General features: G+C 40.0%; 3 protein-coding genes across 3 annotated transcripts; 2 read left to right on the top strand and 1 right to left on the bottom strand.

Moving 5' to 3' along the window:
• Nucleotides 1–62: 62 nt before the first annotated feature.
• GCK72_007109 (uncharacterized protein) lies at nt 63–9,831 on the top strand (the record flags this gene model as incomplete). The annotated part of the gene is made up of 9 exons (XM_053725983.1): nt 63–274; nt 552–784; nt 1,319–2,135; nt 2,416–3,553; nt 4,025–5,608; nt 5,656–6,045; nt 6,505–7,386; nt 8,037–9,028; nt 9,642–9,831. The coding sequence occupies 9 exons, from the start codon at nt 63–65 to the stop codon at nt 9,829–9,831; spliced, it is 6,438 nt and encodes a 2,145-aa protein (XP_053590177.1).
• A 678-nt stretch (nt 9,832–10,509) lies between these two features.
• On the bottom strand, nt 10,510–14,427 carry GCK72_007108 (uncharacterized protein; the record flags this gene model as incomplete). The annotated part of the gene is made up of 5 exons (XM_003099864.2): nt 10,510–10,621; nt 12,252–13,046; nt 13,092–13,224; nt 13,950–14,064; nt 14,116–14,427. 5 exons carry the CDS (start codon nt 14,425–14,427, stop codon nt 10,510–10,512), a joined length of 1,467 nt encoding a protein of 488 aa, XP_003099912.2.
• Nucleotides 14,428–16,189: 1,762 nt separating this feature from the next.
• Nucleotides 16,190–19,510, top strand: GCK72_007107 (uncharacterized protein; the record flags this gene model as incomplete). The annotated part of the gene is made up of 7 exons (XM_053725982.1): nt 16,190–16,229; nt 16,464–16,658; nt 17,133–17,248; nt 17,311–17,422; nt 17,562–17,627; nt 18,928–19,196; nt 19,439–19,510. 7 exons carry the CDS (start codon nt 16,190–16,192, stop codon nt 19,508–19,510), a joined length of 870 nt encoding a protein of 289 aa, XP_053590176.1.
• Nucleotides 19,511–21,445: the final 1,935 nt, after the last annotated feature.

Genomic DNA, 21,445 nt, shown 5'->3' with positions numbered 1-21,445 from the left:
AACCGATTATACTACTTTCCTTTCCATTGTCTCTTTACAGATTTCAATTCCAACTTTCCAGAATGGCCGACGAACTCGCCAGAATCCAGCAATATGAATACCGGCAGAACTCAAACTTGGTTCTGTCGGTCGACTACAACCTTACCGACCGAAGAGGAAGGGAGGAACCAACCGGTGAAGTTCTACCCATCACCGATACACAGATGAAAAAGATGAAGATGGGAGACAGAGCTCTGAAGAGCAAGGCTCCTGTTCAGGACCAGAAAAAGAAGAGGTAAATTTAATTTTCATTTAAAAAACTAGTCTGTCTGCAGTGAGAACACGCAACTTTGGAATTCTCTGAAATTCAACATACTAGCGATATCCCATGTTTACTACTACTTGCTACCTCTATAGTTTGAGATTTCGAGTATTTTTGCGATGCATGGAAAATAAATCAAATGGCCAGGTTTCTTTTCATATCTCAAATTGATGAAAAGTTACAATGTCATTTCACAATTTCCCCTCCAAACTTAACAAATTTTCCTCAAATTTCACTGAAATTATTTCAGTCGCCGCAACAAGGACGACCAATCAAAAGCGCCACAACTCGGAAAAGGTGTTCTCGTTGACAATCACGAGCTCACTGGAGCCTACAAGCCACGGACTCAGGAGACGAAACAAACGTATGAAGTGATTCTCTCCTTCATCTACGATGCACTCGGCGATGTTCCAAGAGAGGTGTTGTGTGGAGCAGCTGATGAGGTGCTTATCACGTTGAAGAATGACAAGTTTCGAGAGAAAGGTAAAAATAAATACAGAGAATGTGTTGAAATTTCACATTTGCCAGTTTAAATCTTGATGAAAAGCTGAAAAATCAAGTTTTAATGCAAAAAATTGATCAAACCTTAAGAAAAAGGAAAAATGGCCTAGAAAACTAAAATCTGGATTTCTAGGCCACCAACGTCAAAATGCTCCAAAACAGGCCAATATGGAGCTCAAAACTTTAGAAATCTTACGGTGAATTCGAATATTCAACACGGAAACTCTAAATATCGAAATTCTAGGCCACCAACTTCAGAAACCAACAACATATTCGAATTCTCCGTGAGATTTCTAAAGTTTTGAGCTTCATACTAGCCTATTTTGGAGCATTTTGACGTTGGTGGTCTAGAAATCCAGATTTTGGTTTCCTAGGCCATTTTTCCTTTTTCTAGAGGTTTTGGTCAATTTTTCTCTTATAACTTGATTTTTCAGCTTTTCATGAAGATTTTAAGCTGGAAAATGTGGAATTTAAACGTAAAACTACTGACTAGAATTATAATTGATTTCATTTCAGAAAAGAAGAAGGAAGTGGAAGCACTCCTTGGCAAGCTCACCGACGACCGAATCGCCGTGCTCATTAACCTCTCGAAGAAGATCACCGACTTCTCGATCGAAGAGGAAAACCGAGTTGAAGGGGACGAAATCGATGAGAATGAAGGAGTGAACGTTCAATTCGATTCGGACGAAGAAGAAGACGATGGAGGAATGGTCAACGAGATTAAAGGAGATTCGGATGAGAGTGAAGAGGAGGAAGGAGTGGATACAGACTACACAGCTACACTGAAAGGAGATGGACATCTCACAGAGGACGAGCAGAAAGCGAGAGGAATTCTGCATCCAAGAGATATCGATGCTCATTGGATTCAGCGTTCGCTTGCCAAGTATTTCAAGGATCCACTGATCGCTCAGCAGAAGCAGACCGAAGTCATTGGGATTCTGAAGGATGCTGCAGATGATCGTGACGCCGAGAATCAACTCGTTTTGCTTCTCGGATTCGATCAATTCGATTTCATCAAGTGTCTTCGTCAAAATCGTCTCATGATTCTCTACTGTACACTTCTTCGTCAGGCAAACGAGAAAGAACGTGTCCACATTGAAGATGAAATGAGATCTCGTCCTGAACTTCATCATATTCTCGCACTGCTTCAGGAGACAGACGATGGATCTGTTGTGCAGGTTGAGAAGTCGAAAAGAGACGCGGAGAGATCGAAAAAGGCCGCCGCTGCTGCTGATGAGGCAATCAGTGCCGGACAGTGGCAGGCAGGACGAAAAGTGTTGGATTTGAATGACTTGTCGTTCTCACAAGGATCTCATTTGATGAGTAACAAAAGGTAAGTAGAGGAGTGCATTGTGATGAACACTATATTTAAATGAGCTGTTTCCAGCCTCAGAGTCTGTCGTTTTGTTGCCGTCCGTTGAACTGAAACTGGGTCAGTTAGAAAATATCAAACTCCTGATAATAATGAAAGAAAATTTAAGGCTGGAGGCTGCTAATTGGACCGATTTTGAGTCAAACTTTTGACTAAGTGGGGCTCTCTCAACGAATCTCTGTAATCCTAGGACCCCGAGAAAACAGTAAATTCAATCAATTCCTCATCATTTTATTTCCAGATGCGAACTCCCAGAAGGATCCTACCGTCGTCAGAAAAAGTCATATGAGGAAATCCACGTGCCAGCACTCAAGCCACGTCCGTTTGCCGAAGGAGAGAAGCTTATCAACATCTCCGACCTCCCAAAATGGGCTCAGCCAGCGTTCGAAGGCTACAAATCTCTCAATCGTGTGCAGTCTCGTCTCTGTGACTCCGCCTTGAAATCCAATGAGCATCTTCTTCTGTGTGCTCCAACTGGAGCCGGAAAGACGAACGTCGCGTTGCTCACAATGCTTCAAGAGATTGGGAAACACTTGGCGGATGATGGAAGTGTCAAGTTGGATGAGTTCAAGATCGTTTACATTGCCCCAATGAAATCTTTGGTACAAGAAATGGTCGGTAGTTTCTCGAAGAGACTTGCTCCATTTGGAATCACAGTTGGTGAGATGACAGGAGACGCACAGATGAGCAAAGAGCAGTTTATGGCTACTCAAGTAATCGTTTGTACTCCGGAGAAGTATGATGTTGTGACGAGAAAGGGAGGAGAAAGAGCCTATAATCAGATGGTTCGCCTCTTGATTATTGATGAGATTCACTTGCTTCACGATGATCGTGGACCAGTTTTGGAGTCAATTGTCGTCAGAACAATCCGTCAAATGGAACAAAATCATGATGAGTGTCGTCTGGTTGGTCTGTCTGCTACCCTTCCCAATTATCAAGATGTCGCCACATTCCTCCGCGTGAAACCCGAGCATTTGCACTTCTTCGACAACAGCTATCGTCCAGTTCCACTCGAGCAACAATATATTGGAGTCACCGAGAAGAAGGCGTTGAAGAGATTCCAGGCGATGAATGAAGTGGTTTATGATAAGATTATGGAGCACGCTGGAAAGAGTCAAGTGCTCGTTTTCGTTCACTCGAGAAAAGAAACAGCGAAGACTGCGAAGGCGATTCGTGACGCTTGTCTTGAGAAGGACACCTTGTCGGCATTCATGCGAGAAGGATCAGCGAGTACTGAAATTCTGAGAACCGAAGCTGAACAGGTGAAGAATCTGGACTTGAAGGACTTGCTACCATACGGATTCGCTATTCACCACGCTGGAATGAATCGTGTCGATCGTACACTTGTTGAAGACTTGTTCGCTGATAGACATATTCAGGTAAGTACATAGAATCGTCCAATCCATACGTGTTCAGGATTCCTGCTGGAGGAAAAATTGATTTTTTACGAGCTACCGAATCGTGAAAATGTCGATATAAAACTTTAAAATCAACATTTTTCGCAGTTTTTGAGGTTTTTTTTTCTTCTAAAAATACTCAAAAAACTGATTTTAAGGCAGAAATGTGCAATTTTTGACGATTTCCTGTTAAAATCGCGTTGATTTTCAGTGATTTTCCTCAATTTTTAAATCAAAATCACTCAAAAACCGTCGTTTTTTCAGTAATTTTTTGCATTTTTCCGCTCCAAGGTCCATATTTTTCGTCTTTCTCCCCAAAAAGCAGTTTTTTTGATTTTGAGCTATTTCCGATCAAAAACTGTTATTTTTCTGAACTTTTTGTTAAAAAAACACCCTGCACTACAGGAATCTGAACATGTATGTTCCAATCCAATTTCATTTTTATATTTCCAGGTGCTGTTCTCCACTGCTACACTCGCTTGGGGAGTCAACTTGCCAGCTCACACAGTCATCATCAAGGGAACTCAAATCTACAATCCAGAGAAAGGACGTTGGACTGAACTCGGCGCACTCGATATCATGCAGATGTTGGGAAGAGCTGGTCGTCCACAATATGATGAGAGAGGAGAAGGAATTCTGATTACAAATCACTCGGAACTTCAATACTATCTGTCATTGATGAATCAACAACTTCCAGTCGAAAGTCAGATGGTCTCTCGTTTGACGGATATGTTGAATGCGGAAGTTGTGTTGGGAACTGTGAGCAGTGTATCGGAAGCGACGAATTGGTTGGGATACACATTCTTGTTTGTGAGAATGTTAAAGAATCCAACACTCTATGGAATCACTCATGAACAAATGCGCGCCGACCCACTCCTTGAACAACGTCGTGCTGATCTCATTCACACTGCTTGCGTTCTTCTCGACAAGGCTGGACTCATCAAATACGACAAAAGAAGTGGAATCATCCAAGCCACAGAACTCGGTCGTATCGCCTCCCACTTCTATTGTACCTACGAATCCATGCAGACTTACAACAAGCTTCTGATAGAGACTTGCTCTGATATTGACCTCTTCCGTATCTTCTCAATGAGTTCTGAATTCAAATTGTTGTCGGTTCGTGATGAGGAGAAGCTGGAACTCCAGAAGCTCGCTGAGCACGCTCCGATTCCAATCAAGGAGAATTTGGATGAAGCATCCGCCAAGACTAACGTCCTTCTTCAAGCCTACATTTCACAGCTGAAATTGGAGGGATTCGCTCTTCAAGCTGATATGGTCTTTGTTGCACAATCAGCTGGACGTCTGTTCCGTGCTCTTTACGAGATTGTTCTGTGGAGAGGATGGGCTGGATTGGCACTGAAAGTGTTGACTTTGTGTAAGATGGTTACCCAGAGACAATGGGGATCCTTGAATCCACTTCATCAATTCAAAAAGATTCCATCAGAAGTTGTGAGATCTATTGATAAGAAGAACTATTCATTCGATCGCTTGTATGACTTGGATCAACATCAACTCGGAGATCTCATCAAGATGCCAAAGATGGGAAAACCACTCTACAAATTCATTCGTCAATTCCCGAAGCTTGAAATGACAACTCTCATTCAACCAATCACCAGAACCACTATGAGAATCGAGTTGACAATCACTCCTGACTTCCAATGGGATGATAAAGTGCACGGAAACGCCGAAGGATTCTGGATTTTCATTGAGGACACCGACGGAGAGAAGATTCTCCATCACGAATTCTTCCTTCTGAAACAGAAGTTCTGTACCGATGAGCATGTTGTCAAGATGATTGTTCCAATGTTCGACCCAATGCCGCCACTCTACTACGTTCGTATAGTCTCTGATAGATGGATTGGTGCTGAAACTGTTCTTCCAATCTCGTTCCGTCATCTGATTCTTCCGGAGAAGTATCCACCACCAACTGAGTTGTTGGACTTGCAACCATTGCCGATTTCTGCCGTATCGAACAAGGAATTCCAGACAGTTTTTGCGGAAAGTGGGTTCAAAGTGTTCAATCCAATTCAGACACAGGTATCGTTAAATGCCCAGAATTCTCATGATAATCTTTTGTTTTCCAGGTCTTCCGTACTGTCTTTGAATCCAACGAAAACGTCATCGTGTGTGCTCCAAATGGTTCTGGAAAGACCGCTATTGCCGAGCTCGCCATCCTTCGTCACTTCGAAAACACTCCAGAATCCAAGGCTGTCTACATTACACCAATGGAAGATATGGCCACAAAAGTGTACGCAGACTGGAAACGTCGTCTTGAGGGAGCTATTGGACACACTATTGTACTGTTGACTGGAGAACAGACACTGGATTTGAAGTTGGCTCAACGTGGACAGTTGATCATTTCGACACCAGAACGATGGGATAACATTTCGAGACGTTGGAAGCAAAGAAAGAGTGTGCAGAATGTGAAGTTGTTCATTGCCGATGATTTGCACATGATTGGAGCCAGTAATGGGGTAAGTTGGGTTAGAAGATTCCATTAAAATAGACTTAGGATCCATACTCTATACTCCATACCATACATTAGACTCCATACTTGCAAACCGGGCCGAATCGGACTGGCGCGTAACTCGCCTAAAACGCAATATTATGAACTGAAAAATATACCAAAATGTCGATCTCAGCAAGCCTTATGTCGGTGACCTACTAAGGGCTGGGTGGCGGATTCAAACCGAGCCGCGAGCCGGTCTTGAATGTCTTTCAGACCATTTTTGCGTTTTTGGCACTTTTTCCCGGCCCGCGACACATTAACGATCCGCCCTAACGGACAGACATAGAGCTCACCGAGATCTACATTTTGATATATTTTTCAGCTCATAATATTGCGGTATAAGCGAGTTACGCGCCGACTCGGTTTACAAGTATACTATAAATTCTGTCATTTAATTCAAAACTCCTAATCTTTTCACTTTCAGCCAGTCTTCGAAGTCGTCTGCTCGCGTACCAGATACATCTCTTCTCAACTCGAATCCGCAGTTCGTGTCGTCGCTCTCTCCTCATCGCTCACAAATGCTCGTGACTTGGGAATGTGGTTGGGATGCTCTGCAGCTGCCACCTTCAACTTCATGCCGTCAACTCGTCCAGTTCCACTTGATTTGGAGATCAAGTCCTTCAACTTGTCCCATAATGCATCAAGATTCGCTGCCATGGAACGACCAGTCTATCAAGCAATCTGTAGACACGCTGGAAAGTTGGATCCAAAACCAGCGCTCGTCTTCGTACCAGTCCGTCGTCAAACTCGACCAGTAGCCATCGCTCTTCTCACAATGGCTCACGCGGATGGTACACCGACTCGATTCCTTCGTCTCGCTGAACAAGACGACACTTTCCAAGCGCTTCTCGCTGATATTGACGATGAATCACTCCGTCAAGCAGTCTCATGTGGTGTTGGATTCCTGCATGAAGGATCCTCACCAAAAGATGTTCACATCGTCCAGCAACTCTTTGAAAGTAACGCTATTCAAGTATGCGTTGTGCCACGTGGAATGTGTTATCAAATCGAGATGAGCGCCTATCTTGTCGTCATCATGGATACACAATTCTACAATGGAAAGTATCATGTGTACGAGGACTATCCAATCGCCGATATGCTTCATATGGTTGGATTGGCGAATCGACCGATTCTGGATTCTGAAGCCAAGTGTGTGGTTATGTGTCAATCGTCGAAGCGTGCCTACTACCGAAAGTTCTTGTGTGACCCACTTCCAGTCGAATCGCACTTGGATCACTGTCTTCATGATCACTTTAATGCTGAAATTGTCACGAAAACTATCGAGAACAAGCAGGATGCTATTGATGTGAGTTTTTTTTCATTTTTTGAGTTAATCATACCAAATTTTCGCTGAAAATCCTCTAATTTGTTGCTAGTACTGTACATAACTCTTTCATAACAAAAACAATTTGTTTACCAGCTAAAACAAAAATGTAAACAAGTTGTTTACCTGATTATATGACAATGAACAACATGTTGTTGAGTGTGCCCGCGTGGCCTAATGGATAAGGCACCGGACTCCGGAACCGGGAATGGGGGTTCAAGTCCCTCCGCGAGCTATTAGTTTTGCTATTTTTCGTTAGGTAAACGGCGGTATTTGCTTTTAGAATTGTTACGATATGAAACTCCTGTGCAGTGGAGCGCGTTTGCTTTTATCCAATATTGAACGTTTCCCAGGTGTTTCCAGTTTTTACCCGGAGGAAGGATGATTTATGAAAGATATATTCGAATTATTTTGGTTTCTATCATAAAGCATCCTTCCTTCGGGTAAAAACTGGAAAAAACTGGGGAACGTTCAATATTGGATAAGAGCAAGCGCCCTCCACTGCACAAGAGTTCCTTATCGTAACAGTTCTAAAAGGAAGTACTGCCAGGTAAACAACAGATACTGACAATAGACACTTTTGAGTTACTACGATCTGCATTCAAGCCTTATACTGAAGTATTCATTTTCAGTACCTCACATGGACGCTCCTCTACCGCCGAATGACCCAAAATCCAAACTACTACAATCTGCAAGGAACCACTCATCGCCATTTGTCGGATGCCCTGTCAGAACTCGTCGAGAACACACTCAAAGATTTGGAGAACAGCAAGTGTATTGCCATCAAAGACGACATGGATACAGTGTCTCTCAATCTCGGAATGATCGCCTCTTACTATTATATCAGTTATCAAACTATTGAGCTCTTCTCGATGTCGCTCAAGGAGAAGACCAAATCGAGAGCCCTCATTGAGATTATCTCGAACTCCAGTGAGTTCGCCAATGTTCCAATGAGACACAAGGAGGATGTTATCCTGCGACAACTTGCTGAGCGACTCCCAGGACAGTTGAAGAACCAAAAGTTCACGGATCCTCATGTCAAGGTCAACTTGCTCATCCATGCTCATTTGTCTCGAGTGAAGTTGACAGCTGAGCTCAATAAGGACACCGAACTTATCGTTCTCCGAGCCTGTCGACTTGTCCAAGCTTGCGTCGATGTGCTCTCTTCAAATGGATGGCTCTCACCTGCTATTCACGCAATGGAATTGTCACAAATGCTCACTCAAGCTATGTACTCCAGTGAGCCATATCTCAAGCAGTTACCACATTGCACTGGAGCTCTTATTGAAAGAGCCAAGGCTAAGGATGTGACTTCTGTATTCGAGCTGCTCGAGCTGGATAACGATGACCGATCGGAGATTCTTCAAATGGAGGGAGCGGAACTCGCCGACGTCGCACGCTTCTGTAACCACTACCCGTCGATCGAAGTGGCCACCGAGTTGGAAAACAATGTCGTCACCACACAAGACAATCTGATGTTGGCCGTCTCACTGGAAAGAGACAATGATATCGATGGATTGGCGCCGCCTGTCGTCGCACCACTCTTCCCACAAAAACGAAAAGAAGAAGGATGGTGGCTTGTGGTTGGAGATCAGGAATCCAACGCGCTGTTGACCATCAAGAGGTAAATTTTGAAACTTTCAGATGTATGAACCCTGGCATACTGATATACAGTCATACTTTTGTTGTAATCAGAGTTGCAACGGGCCGGGACGGGCCGAAATCAGAATATCTCCGGCCCGAATTTTCAGTACTGTCAGTACTGTACTGAAACAATTCAACGTTTTTTTTTCGAAAATTTTCCGATTTTTTTCTGGAAAAAATTCCTAAATACAGACACAAATTTTCCCAAATTTGGTATTTTTGGTATGAATCAATTCTGGAAGCCAGGGAAATGAGAAAATTCAATTAGTGCCATGTCTGAAAATGCGTCTGAAGTGAGTAATGAGGCGTCAATATGCCAAAAATTGTCTCTCGTCAATTTTTAAATACATTTCAATGAAAAATCTCCCCGTCGTGCTCGTGAAAGGAATATTTTCAAACATTTCAATAAAAAAATGAAAAATGAACATTCACGTGCAGACGAGGAGAATTTCTATGGAAATTTACTGAAAAATTGCACTGCAAGGAGCGATTTTTTGTATTTTGAGGTCTCATAACTCGCTTCAGACAGATGTTTCAGATATACCCGGAATGTTGCAAGTCTGGTTATAATTATCCATTTTTCCTATTTCCAGATTGGTCATCAACGAGAAGTCGTCAGTGCAACTCGACTTCGCCGCTCCACGTCCAGGCAAACACGAATTCAAGCTCTTCTTCATCTCCGACTCGTACCTCGGTGCCGATCAAGAGTTCCCAGTGGAGTTCCGAGTGGAGGAACCAGGAAGAAGCCGAAAGAGGAAGCACGAGAAGGAGGAGGAGAACTGAGTAATTTATATATTTTTATTTTATTTTAACCATTTTCTTTGAACTTGTTTGCTTATTTATCTCCCTTTCCCGAATCCCTCCCTGTTCTATTGATCCTTCTTCACTCATTAATTACCGATCTTCTTTTTGTCTCCTTAAATTATTATCCTCTTTTTGTTTTTACTTTTTATTGTTTCTTTTTTTCCTGAGAATTTCCTCTTCTTTTAATGTCTCATAATTCGGAATTTGTACAATAAACACTCCGAATTTCACTAAATCTCTCCTATTTTTTGTACTCCATTTTTCTATTTCTTGCATAACTTCTTTTCGTTTTCAGGTTCAATGGGGACAATTACCGAGAAGCGATTTCCAGTTTCTTCTTCAAAAAGTTTAAAAAAAAATCATTTATTAATGTAATAGATGTAGAGTGAGACCACAGAAATACCAGTAAATAGAAAAAGTACAACTAAATATGACATAGAATCCTGTTTCATTTGACCCGAGGCAGATCGCAGTCCTCTGGAAGGTGCCGCCTGAAATCGATGGTTGCCCATATTCTGAGAATATTGATTTTTAGTTAAATTTTTGAGAAACGTCTACTCACCATTCTTTTCCAAGTTGATAACCGTTAAATTTCGGAGGAAGTTTGAGTTGCCTTCGAGAAGTTTTAGCAGAAGTTTTTCTGCTCCATCCGTCTCTTCAATCGACTTCAACTTCAATCTTCTCAACTGCTTTTTCTCCAGCCTTTTTCTTTTTCTCTGGGATTTCCGCCGTTATAGGGGTAGCTTGATCATCATAGATTTGGGAGGGTCTGAAAGATCTTAATATAGAACTAAAATCCTTCATGAATATTGGGGTTGGGGGACGGGAAAGTTATCTCACTAGGGAAGTCTTTGGAGACGCCACTTTCAAAGATCCTGTAAATTTGGTCATAGGTACCAGAGTTGCTTGGAAGTGAAAATTTCTTATCCAGAAGTCGGAACTCGGAAGTAGGAAGCGATTTTCCCTATCCGGAACTCAGAAGTCGGAAGTGAATAAACGCCCGGAAGTCGGAATTATATTTTTTCTCAAATTTTCAAAAACTCCAAGAAAAAAATCATAAAATTGCCGAAAATCAGTGGAAAATTAGTATTTAGCTGAAGAAAAGCCTGTTTTCTGTCCTTTTAGACCATTTTTCCATGTATTTCTGCGAAATTTACTTTCCGAAATTTCACCGTTATGTAATGACAGAAGTTGGAAGTCGGAATGGAAAAAATGTCCGGAAGTCGGAAGCCGGAATTCTATGCAACACTGATAGGTACTTTCGACTACGTAGAGTCCATTTCTGTTGTAAAAACCTGCTAAATGTCTCTGCGAGCCGAGTTATGAGCTCTCAAACGTTTCATATGGATAACCTTTTTCATGTGAAAATCCAAATCGGCAAGTATGTAGTATACGCAAGATATTCTCATTTTTGCAATGTACAGGCACAGATAAACCGCTGGGGAACACAAATGGTAGCGTTTATGCGGTCAATTCGGAATTCCATGTGAAAAAGCTTATCCAGGAGGCATGCTCGCTACTGTACGAACGGTATTAGCATAATAAAAGGTATACAACAAAAGCTATAGAAAAGAGATAACAAAAGAGTTCAAAAGGCTGACTCTTTTGTTAGATATGTTTCACGACCAGGGCACGCAGGAATCTAGTGACCACCATTCCAATGATGAAGATACTGTAGTCCTACAGTAACTCGTCCCATTTTTTTCTGTGTATCATACTGAGGGGTCAAAGTTATTACCTCCCCAGTCTGGTCTCCCCTTGTTCTGTTTGGAACCCTATTTCATTTTTTGGGTTACGCTAGCTACAGTAATCCTACAGTAATCCGATACCCTCACCCTACAGTGACCTCTTTAGTTACCATGTCGAATAACCCATTTTAGATTGAGCACTTTTCACTACAGTACTTGAAAATCTCAAAAATTAGAAATGATGGAAATTTATCCACTACCGTATTGAAATCTCTCTATGAGTAACATTTATTAGTTTAATAGCAAAAAATGAGATTGAGTAGACATAATCGAGTGACATTTGCAAAAGAGAGAGAAGATTTTGGAAATTCAATCAAATCAAAAAGGAAATATGAATTGTTTGTTGAGTTGACAGCCACACCCCAAATGTACAAAATGACGTCTAAAGTCATTTATGAAGTCAGAGTTATTATAAAGAGACATTTCGGAGGAGATGAGGAAATCTTCAGGCTATATTACAAAAGGGGAAGCTTTAGAAATAATCACAATGAGCAGATCTCCTTCGTGATTCCAAAAAATAAAAGCGATGACTCCATCTTTTCGTTTGAGACCGGAACCAATAGGAACTCGGCATAAACCTATTTGTTCACTGAAACAAGTTTTGTTATAGAAAAACAAAGTTATGTGTTTCTTATGATGTTCAAACCTCACCTTTCATACTCCATTTCTCTATCCGAACGGACCATATTCTCTGGAAACTCTTCCTGGCAAAACAAGTCTATGCCGAAATATTGCGTTGCAATGCTCAAATATTTCAGTCGAGAGTTCCCTCCATTGAGCCAATTCTTCAAGAAATAAGTAACATCCGATTTTTTTAAAGAAGATTGTTGAACTTCAATTTCGACACAGTCCATGTTCATCAAATGCTCAACCTGAACCCAACGTCCACAATCTATCGACAAATGATTCCGTATTCTGAAGCTGGTTTCATTCAAACACTTTTCACCAAGCTGGTAAGCATGAATCATAAGATTCTCTGATGTGCAAGAATTCATAATTGTTCGGTATTCACTGTTTTCAATATATTGATCTTGATAGATGTGTGCATTCATTAAACGCTTCTGGCGACTTTGAGCCCACTCTACACACCAAAATGTGTTCTTTTCAAACACGACAGTGTGAATATCAGAACTAAAAAGTTCTGTGACGAACTCCATAACTGCTTTGAATCCATAACATACATCGTCCCAATAAGTCTCCAACGAGTTTTTTTCCCTGTTGTACCTTATTGGAACTTTCGATCCTTTGATTTGAACAAGTTCCAATTGGTTTCCAGGTACATCTTCGATTCGTGACACAGTCAATAAGTTATAAAAAATGTAGTTGATTTTCAGATGGGAGCTGAAATAAAGCCGACTATCCATCCATATCAAGGCTTTTGTAGATTTTTTCCAATTAACTCTAACAAGATTGAAGGCTCTTTGAGAACACAAAGCAATTGGAATTCTGAACAATACGTTTAGTTTTGAAGTTCAGAAATAGTTAACTTACAAATCATTCGGTTTCAAAAATCGAAACACTTCAAATAGGACAACTTGAGGTAAATGGAAAAGATGGAGAACTGAGATCATTCGAGATGATGGCAATGGAATTTTATTTAAAAAATTAACTGTCAATGTTGAATCTTAAGAAAAATCAATAAAAACATAGATTTTGGATATCTTTCTAAGCCGCAGAGAAATAGGCGTGTCTCGGCCCCGCCCGATTTGGCAATTTGCCGCACACCCTAGGAGGTGTGAGCCCAGAACCGTTATCTTTACTATTAACAAACACAAAGGGCTGTATGTTTGTCTGTCTGTCGCCGATCCTACCGCCCTTCCTACTGAACCGTTTTTCTTCGAACTTGGACCAAAATATCAGAAATTTTGACCACTTGATGCCCGTCTATTTGTTTTTAGTTAGAATAGGTCTCGACTAGGTCACTAGGTCAAAAAACGTGGTTTTCAAGCCTAGCAGTGGCTTTCATTTCCGAAATAGGGAAGTAGGAGTTCGCGGGGGAAAATTATTTATAGAACTTTTTCATTCTGCAAATGACATCATTTCTTAAAAGCGTGGGAAACATTGTAACAAGTACGTGAACAGACTGGTTTTTTAATATCTATATTCAAAAAAAAAAAGGTTTTTGCTATACCTTTTGCTACTTTGTCAGTAGGCCCACAACTATCCTATACTAACCCTTATTCTGTTATACCCCTGTCAACTTTCATTACCGGTTGTCGAATAAGTGGCATGCCCTTTGTCAAATAAAATCATTTAATCATTCATTCATATTTTTCATGAACGTGAAATTTGATCGTGAAATTTGCCACTGAAAACAGATGGATTGTTAGGATAGGATGACTTGATTACCTGTTGGAGTTCCCGTCTGAAGATCCAAACTCGGTCTTTGATCTGATTTTTGCAACTTCTTTGGTGGCTTAACACAGCTATTTGGCTTGTGAAGCAGCCGACCAGTTTGACTTTTCTGAAAAATTTACATTTTATAGTCCTATAAGAATTTTAACTCATTATTCACAGAGGCATCTGACTTGGCAAGAAATTCCGATGGTTTCGCTGAACGACGTCGTGATTCACAGAGAACACGAGAAATATCGGGTTGAGCTTCAGCTCCACACAATCCCAATGCCAATTTCATCATGTGTAATCTGCTCATCAGTGGTCCAGTATACACTAAATCAGCTATTTTGGCCGTATCATTTGAGTCAGCTGGATTTATTGAAGCTGAAGCCTGGTCATCCCCTGGAAATTCGGTGGAAGCAATCGGCATGACTGGTTTTGAGAGTAGAGTTGTTGACTGTGTAACGGAGCCAAATGGTCCGACCAGCATTGATGAAGCTTGTTTTCTGAAGGAGATATCCTCTACATATCCATCCAAATTGTATCTTCATTTGTGATATTCTCCATGTAGGATGTCTGAGATGAATTCATGTTTCCTATCTGGTATTTAAAAAAAAGTCTCTCTCCAGTTTTTAATGCACTTCTAGACCCTTCCATTTTCAATGTCCGAAGAGTACACCATTCATTTGGGAACACAAAGAGAAAACGAACAAAACAGATGGATGAACCCTTTTCCCTCACTTTTCATGACAGCTGGAAAACGAATTCGTTTTCTCCTTTTTCTGTCTCAAGTGTAACATTCTACACACTCTTCTCTATTTCCTAACCCGACGGGTAAAAGTGGAGGGACGGGCGGTTCGAATAAGCATGGAGGTACATTAATTGGGGGGTGGTTTGTAGGGAAACGGATTTGGAAAATTCAAGAGTAAGGGAAATAGAAATGGAAATTGTAATTTGGAAAGTGTGTGAGTGTACAACGCTCGATGCTCAATCCCACCCATTTTTAATACTTTATGAATGTCCAAAATTCAATTTAAGGGGTTTTTTCTCATTTAACGAAGATACAGTACCGCTCAAAATGCATTTTTTGTAGGGACACTACATATTTTGAAAGTTACAGGGTGTCAAACTGAAAAGCTCGAAAATTTCGCTGATTTGCATTGAAATGAGTCGATTTCAGAGGTAAATTACTTTGATGACCTATAACTTTCAAGATACTGTCCCTACAAAAAAATGATCAACTACTAAAATGATGTGCTATTTTTGCTCTCTCCAACTCATATAAACTTGAATTTATCGGACAGTCAAGTGTCACCGGAATACAGTGTCAAAGTTGGTCATTTTTCACTGATACCAGCAAAATATGATAACCTTTTGAGCGGTACTGTAGCCTTGAAAAGTGTATTTCATGAGAAGTATTCCAGGTGAAGTTCAGGAACAAACATAGCAAAATTTTTTCCCAGAAACATGTTTGCATACATTACTTACAAGCTTAGAATAAAGTTGAGAAAAAATGAACAAATTGTTGAAATTTTGACTTTCTATCGCTACTCTTCCTATACGTCGTACGCGTACGCGTGTCAGGCACCCCATTTTTTTTTCCATTTTCACTGATTGTGAAATCGTCAAAACAAACAAAAGTTTGATAAAGATGCAAGATTTCTATAAATCAAATCGCGCCTCCGACACCCCAGCCTTTCCAATATTTTCTCCTCCAATAAGAAACACACAAACACTCTCTCATCGTATCTCTCACTGAAGAAAAAAAAACTGATATATGTACACTGACACAAAGTTCTAAAAAGAGAAAAAGAGATAGATACATTTCTTCTTTGGCGAAAAAAGTTCAAAAAAAGGGGGCCCAAAAGGAGAAAAGCTGGTTTCGCGTACTGGGAAAAAGGGGAAAAAGGGGGAAAAAGGGGAAGACGAAAAAGAAAAAAGAAAAAAGTCTCAATGAAAAAGAAATGAGATTCAGTCAAAGGGCATCTGGACACCAGAACACATTGACTGAACATCACAGTTCATTTTTTTCCCAATCAATTCTCACATTCTCTTCTTTCTTATCAATTCTATTCTTTTCCCTCGCGAACCTTTACCAACTGTGCAGTCGGAATTTGCGGAAAAGAAGAAGAAAAGAGCATCTTATCAATTGAGAGAGAGAGAGGTGTCAGACACTCAAACAACGTTTTTCGGACGACATTGTAATTTTCCGAGAATTGACGAGAGGGGCATTCCCACAGACCTGATTCAAAATGCTCCCAATTTACGATGCTTCAACTTATTTCCAATTCGGTAAGCTTTTATAATAAAAATGTGTATAAACCACAGAGGTGCGAAGCATGAGGTCGCGTAAAAGCTCTCCGTCGCACAGCGGTTGGCATGGTGCCAAAAAGACTTGGCTGAGTGCCAAACTCAAGTTTAGCGTTTGTCGTATCTTTCAGTAAAAAGACGCGACTCGGGAGGCAAACTTTCAATTGCGGACCTTACGCCTCGCACCCCTGTGAAAAGCGTTTTTTCATTTTCCAGTTCTCAATAATTACTTGGCTGCCAATGCTCCTCATCCAGTCGGCCCTCTATCTGGTCTGGCGCCCTCTCTTCCATTCCCTCAAACCTTTATACCTGCTCCTCCCGCTCCAACTCTCATGGCTCAGACTCCAAATACTCCATTCCCAGCACCATTACCAAATCAGCCTGTTGCCTTTGGACCCCTCGGCGACCCAGGTATGTTTTTGTTTGAAAGGAATTTTGACTAACCGAAAAATCCTAAAAAATACATTTTTAAAATTTAAAAAATTTTCCAAAAAGTGAATTTTTCTACATGATGCAGGAAAGCTAGAAATTAGTTGTCGACTAATAAAATGTACAAATAATACTGGCAATTCATTTCTGAAAAGATTTTGATCCTATCTTTCGAATTTCTTTTCATTTTTTAACTTTAATTGATCGTTTCCATAGGTCAAATTGGCAGAGTCTAATGAGGTATGATATAAAATTCTTAGAATTCCCAATCTGCTAACATATAAAAAAATCAACCAAAACGGATCAGTTTTGCTGATGTGTATGGTTAGTAAGCCTGTGCTGGAGCCAGTCAAAGATCTCATCCTAAAATTTCAGACAGAAAAAAAAAACTGATAATTCCTGACATTCATCATTAAATATTTACGTTGAAAAACTTCATAATCTTGATCTTTTCAGCAAACGAAGCTAATTCATTTCGGCCTATCATAACGGATACCTTCAAAAAGCTTCGATCCCCAGAAATAATAAATAATAGAGTTCAGTTCACTAGCAATCTGGTTGGCTTCTTGATAGTAAGATTTTTTCATTATTAGGAAGTTTTAAATTTTTTTTATAAAAGTTTCGTTTTTTTCAGTGTTATCATCTTCGGAGCATTGGTGCTCAATCAATCCTTCAAATGGAATTGAATACGGAGCTCTGCAAGACGCTCTCCGCCGTCTTTGACCAGCAACAGGTTAGACACAATGGTAAACTTTTTATGAAATAGTTTTTTAGAATCCCGTTCCTCCAACTTTTGTTCTAACTTCCGAGACGGGTACTCAATGCGACGAGTTGGGTATGATTCTAATATTTCTTAAAAACAATAAATATACTTTCTTATTACAGAATTTTCATTCTCAAATGTTGGAACAGAGTCATTGGAGCCAACGCCGGGATGTTCGACGTCTGGTGGTAAGTTTCTTTCTCAAGATTTCAGATACCTTTGTATTCCATTATTTATTACCAGCCTGTCTCCCCCGCCTTCGGCGGTTGAGCCGGCTGGTCTCTCTTCATTCGCGTGGCCATTAACTTTTGAATGTGCCCGCATGGCCGAGTGGTCTAACACAGGTGAATCGCGACTCATGAATAATCATACGTTTACAAGTAATAGGAAAATTGCTCATAGGTCGCGAAAATTGAAGAGTTGTAATTTGCATGATCGCGAAAATATACACATCCATGAATTATTGACGAAATATTGGACAATCGCGAAAAGTATGATAAGTAATTGGTAAATCGCGAAAATGTGGGCGAGACATATTTTCCAAGTCTTTTTTCTTTATTTTCGTCTGTTTTTCCTATTTTTACCACTCCCTGTAAAAGCACCTCTCAATGTGACAACCTAAAAAAACTAAAAACTGCTTGGACAATCAACAAGAAGAGGTTTGTCTGAAATCACATTGAGAGTCTAATGATAAATGGAGACATATTTTCAGATTTGGATAGGACAGTATAGGATGGTAATTCAAACAAACTCGGAAAAATACCGTCGGAAATGGACTCACAATGCGACCAGAGGATCAAGAAGAACGACTAATTTCAATGCTAAGCTGAGAGTATATGGAAATATCTTTAGGTAATATAAAAAAAACTTTTTGTTAAAAGTACTTAATGCTATTTTTTTAGTATCCCCTTAACCCCATGAACAACACCAGCGACGGCCACGAATCAAGGAAGCTGTTTGGAGAGGAGCTGCATCTTCGAAAAGGAGGCGAAGCTCATGAGGACGAAAATAATTTATTATTGACTTTACTGTTTATAATTTGAATCATCCTTCCCCTTCTTATGTTACCCATTGTATTTTCTTATTTTATTCATTTTTTCCATAAAATATTTTTCTCAAATCCAGCGAATTCAAATAATTTTCGCGATAGGCGAACAATTACCGATCGCGATTACACAAATATCATACGATTTTAGTCGCGATTTGCGAGCAATATGTGAATAATTCGTCAATATTCGCGATTTACCAATTACACACCAATAATAGATATCATCGCTTGTACGTATCGGGACAAGTTCGCGAACAATATTTGACAAATTACACGCTTGCCGCGATTCACCTGTGAAAGCGGCGGTCGTTGTAGAAAGCACGCCAGTTCGGTTTTGCCCGCTGGCTCAGTTTCTCTTCTCTTTCCAAAACCGCTGCGGACATCGCCTCAGACAAACAGACAACGCCCAATTGTCTTTTATATATAAGAATGATTTTTAGGCAATAATCAGAGAAAAACTAAAGAAAAAGGAACACAAAAAGAAGAAGAACAACAACTACATTGGTACAACTATTTTAAAGAAAAATTTGCGGCAGGTTGCGAAGAATTCAAAACAATCAAAGAAGGCGAATACATAGATAAACTAAAGGAGATGGACGCTGAGTATACAGAAGCCATTTTAGAAAGAGATTCTGAAATTGAATTGTTGAAAGCAAAACTACTTCGGAAAAGAAAACGAGAGGCGACTGGAGATGGAGAAACTTCCGACGTGAGTTTTTAAGTGGCCCCAGTAGCAAGAGTTCAGATCACAATATCTCAATTGCCATGAGAGCTATAAAATGTTTTCGAACTGAAGAAATATTCTATAAACATTCAGCTCTATTTTGTCTGTTGGCAAATTTTTGATATTTTTTGAGAAAAAAGATATAGCACGTTAAATATAGACACCTCACTCTATTAGAGGTTTTACGGTCCTCTTGTTTTTAAAAATCTATTTCTCTATAATTTCAGGCAAAGAAAACCCGAGAAACCTCGGAGTGCCCATCGGTGCCATCCAGCAACAACTCATGTCTTCATAAATGATTTTTTCTTCATATTGATTCATGTCTTTTCGTTATCATATCATTTCACTATTGATTTCTCTCCACTTTTCCCACCCACTCCGTTTCATTCTTTTGCTCTCGTTTTCTCCCAGACGCCCTCGAGATCTCCGCCATTATTTTCGTCATATTCTTCATCATTGTTCAGTCCGTTTTGTTCCTTCTCTCCATCTCCGTAATCGCTACACAACGTTCTTTCCATTCCATGGGCGCTCGCCACGTTTTGTTATCTTATCAGTTAGAAAGTATTCAATTTTCAATTTAAGCACACTCTGTGGGGGACATGTGACTTCGTTGAATTAGTTTTATGAATAAAAACTTAAAAAAAAAACAACATTTATTAGTAAAATAAATGTTGGGGGAAAATGAGATCGGAAGCAATTGAAATCAAAGATACAATTCTATGATAGCAGGGATTTCACGTAAGGTAATAAGAAAAACAACTATTGAAAACAACCAAAATCATTAAAAAATATCGTGAATGACTTGAGATGAATTGACTTCCAGTAACCAGCAGCATTTCTTTCCAATCGATCTGTAAGAAAATTGATAGTTTTTCGGTTCTTCCGCTTCAAAATGTGAAGAGAAATATGAGCATTCTTATGATGATACCAAAAAAGAACAAACTTTCAACCCTCAAAATTCCAAAGTGGTCAGTGTATTTTGGTCAGTGTATTCTTGCCAAAAACCCCAAAAAAAACACCAAAAGTGGTTTATATTACCGTAAAAACTGTAATATAGGCGCATGCGCCTCTATTTTTCAACCCCCTTCCGAAAGTGCGCCTCTATTACAGGGGCGCCTCTAATAGAGGGTGCGCCTCTATTTTTCAACCTGTTCGTTTGGCTATTTTTTTAAACTTTGAAGTCATCAATTTTCAACCAAACTAACAGTTTCTCTGACAAAATTACACAAAAACCCCAAAATTTGCAGTACTTCGAACAAAAAAGGTTTTATTTTTGTTTTTTTCACGAACTTTGAAAAATAATGACTGAAATCCAGAAAAATATTTCGAACATATTAAGGGGGCGCCTCTATTAGAGGGTGCGCCACTATTATTCAAAGCGCCTTTTAGGGTGCGCCTCTATTAAAGGGGCGCCTCTAATAAAGGGGCGCTTCTATTACAGTTTTTACGGTAGTTGACTAACAAGTTGTTGGTCGGCAAGTTTTTGATATATGCTTAGTGAAAAAAAGATATACCGCGATAAATGGACTTCGCTGAAGGTATAGTACCGGTCAAAAGGTTATGGACTTTGGCCGTTTTTAGTTGAAACTGTCCAACTTTGAGAGTGCGTCATGATAATCCTGACTGTCCCATTGAGTAGATGTTTGATGAATCATACAGAGCAAAGATAGAGCTTCAGTTTTGTAGTTGACTCATTATTTTTCATTTTTGAGCTGTCCCCTTGAAATTACCATAACTCTCTAGGAAATGTTCGTAGATAAAAGTTGTTAACTGCAAAAATGGAGCTTTTTATTTAATCTGTACGATTCATTAAAAATCTACTTGATGGGACAGCCAGAATTACCATGACACACTGTCAAAGTTGGCCATTTTCAACAAAAAATGCCCAAGTTCTATAACCTTTTGACCGGTACTGTCTATTAAAGGAGGACTGAAGTCGTATTTTTTTATTGCAGATTATGATACTTCAGAAAATTCTGAGCAACTTTCGTCATTGGAGCATGTGCTAAAAATCGCTCTAAATGCCCTAAATTCACGTTTTCCCGGCTGAAAAGGAGCCTAGGTGGAAGAGTTTTGAGGGCCGAAATCTCGACATTCTGCGCGGCCCCGCGCTGCCGTGTAGTCCTCTCGGACAAGTTTTGCTTCTCAATTTCTCGTTTTTTTTTGCCTTTTTAGAGGGTTTTCGTTGTTTTTTTTCAAATTTCATCGTTTTTTCGACAAAATATTACTTTAAG

The sequence above is a fragment of the Caenorhabditis remanei genome, chromosome II (genome assembly GCF_010183535.1).
Source record: "Caenorhabditis remanei strain PX506 chromosome II, whole genome shotgun sequence".
NCBI classification, from domain to species: Eukaryota; Metazoa; Nematoda; class Chromadorea; order Rhabditida; family Rhabditidae; genus Caenorhabditis; species Caenorhabditis remanei.
This window is presented reverse-complemented; position numbering and strand designations above follow the sequence as displayed.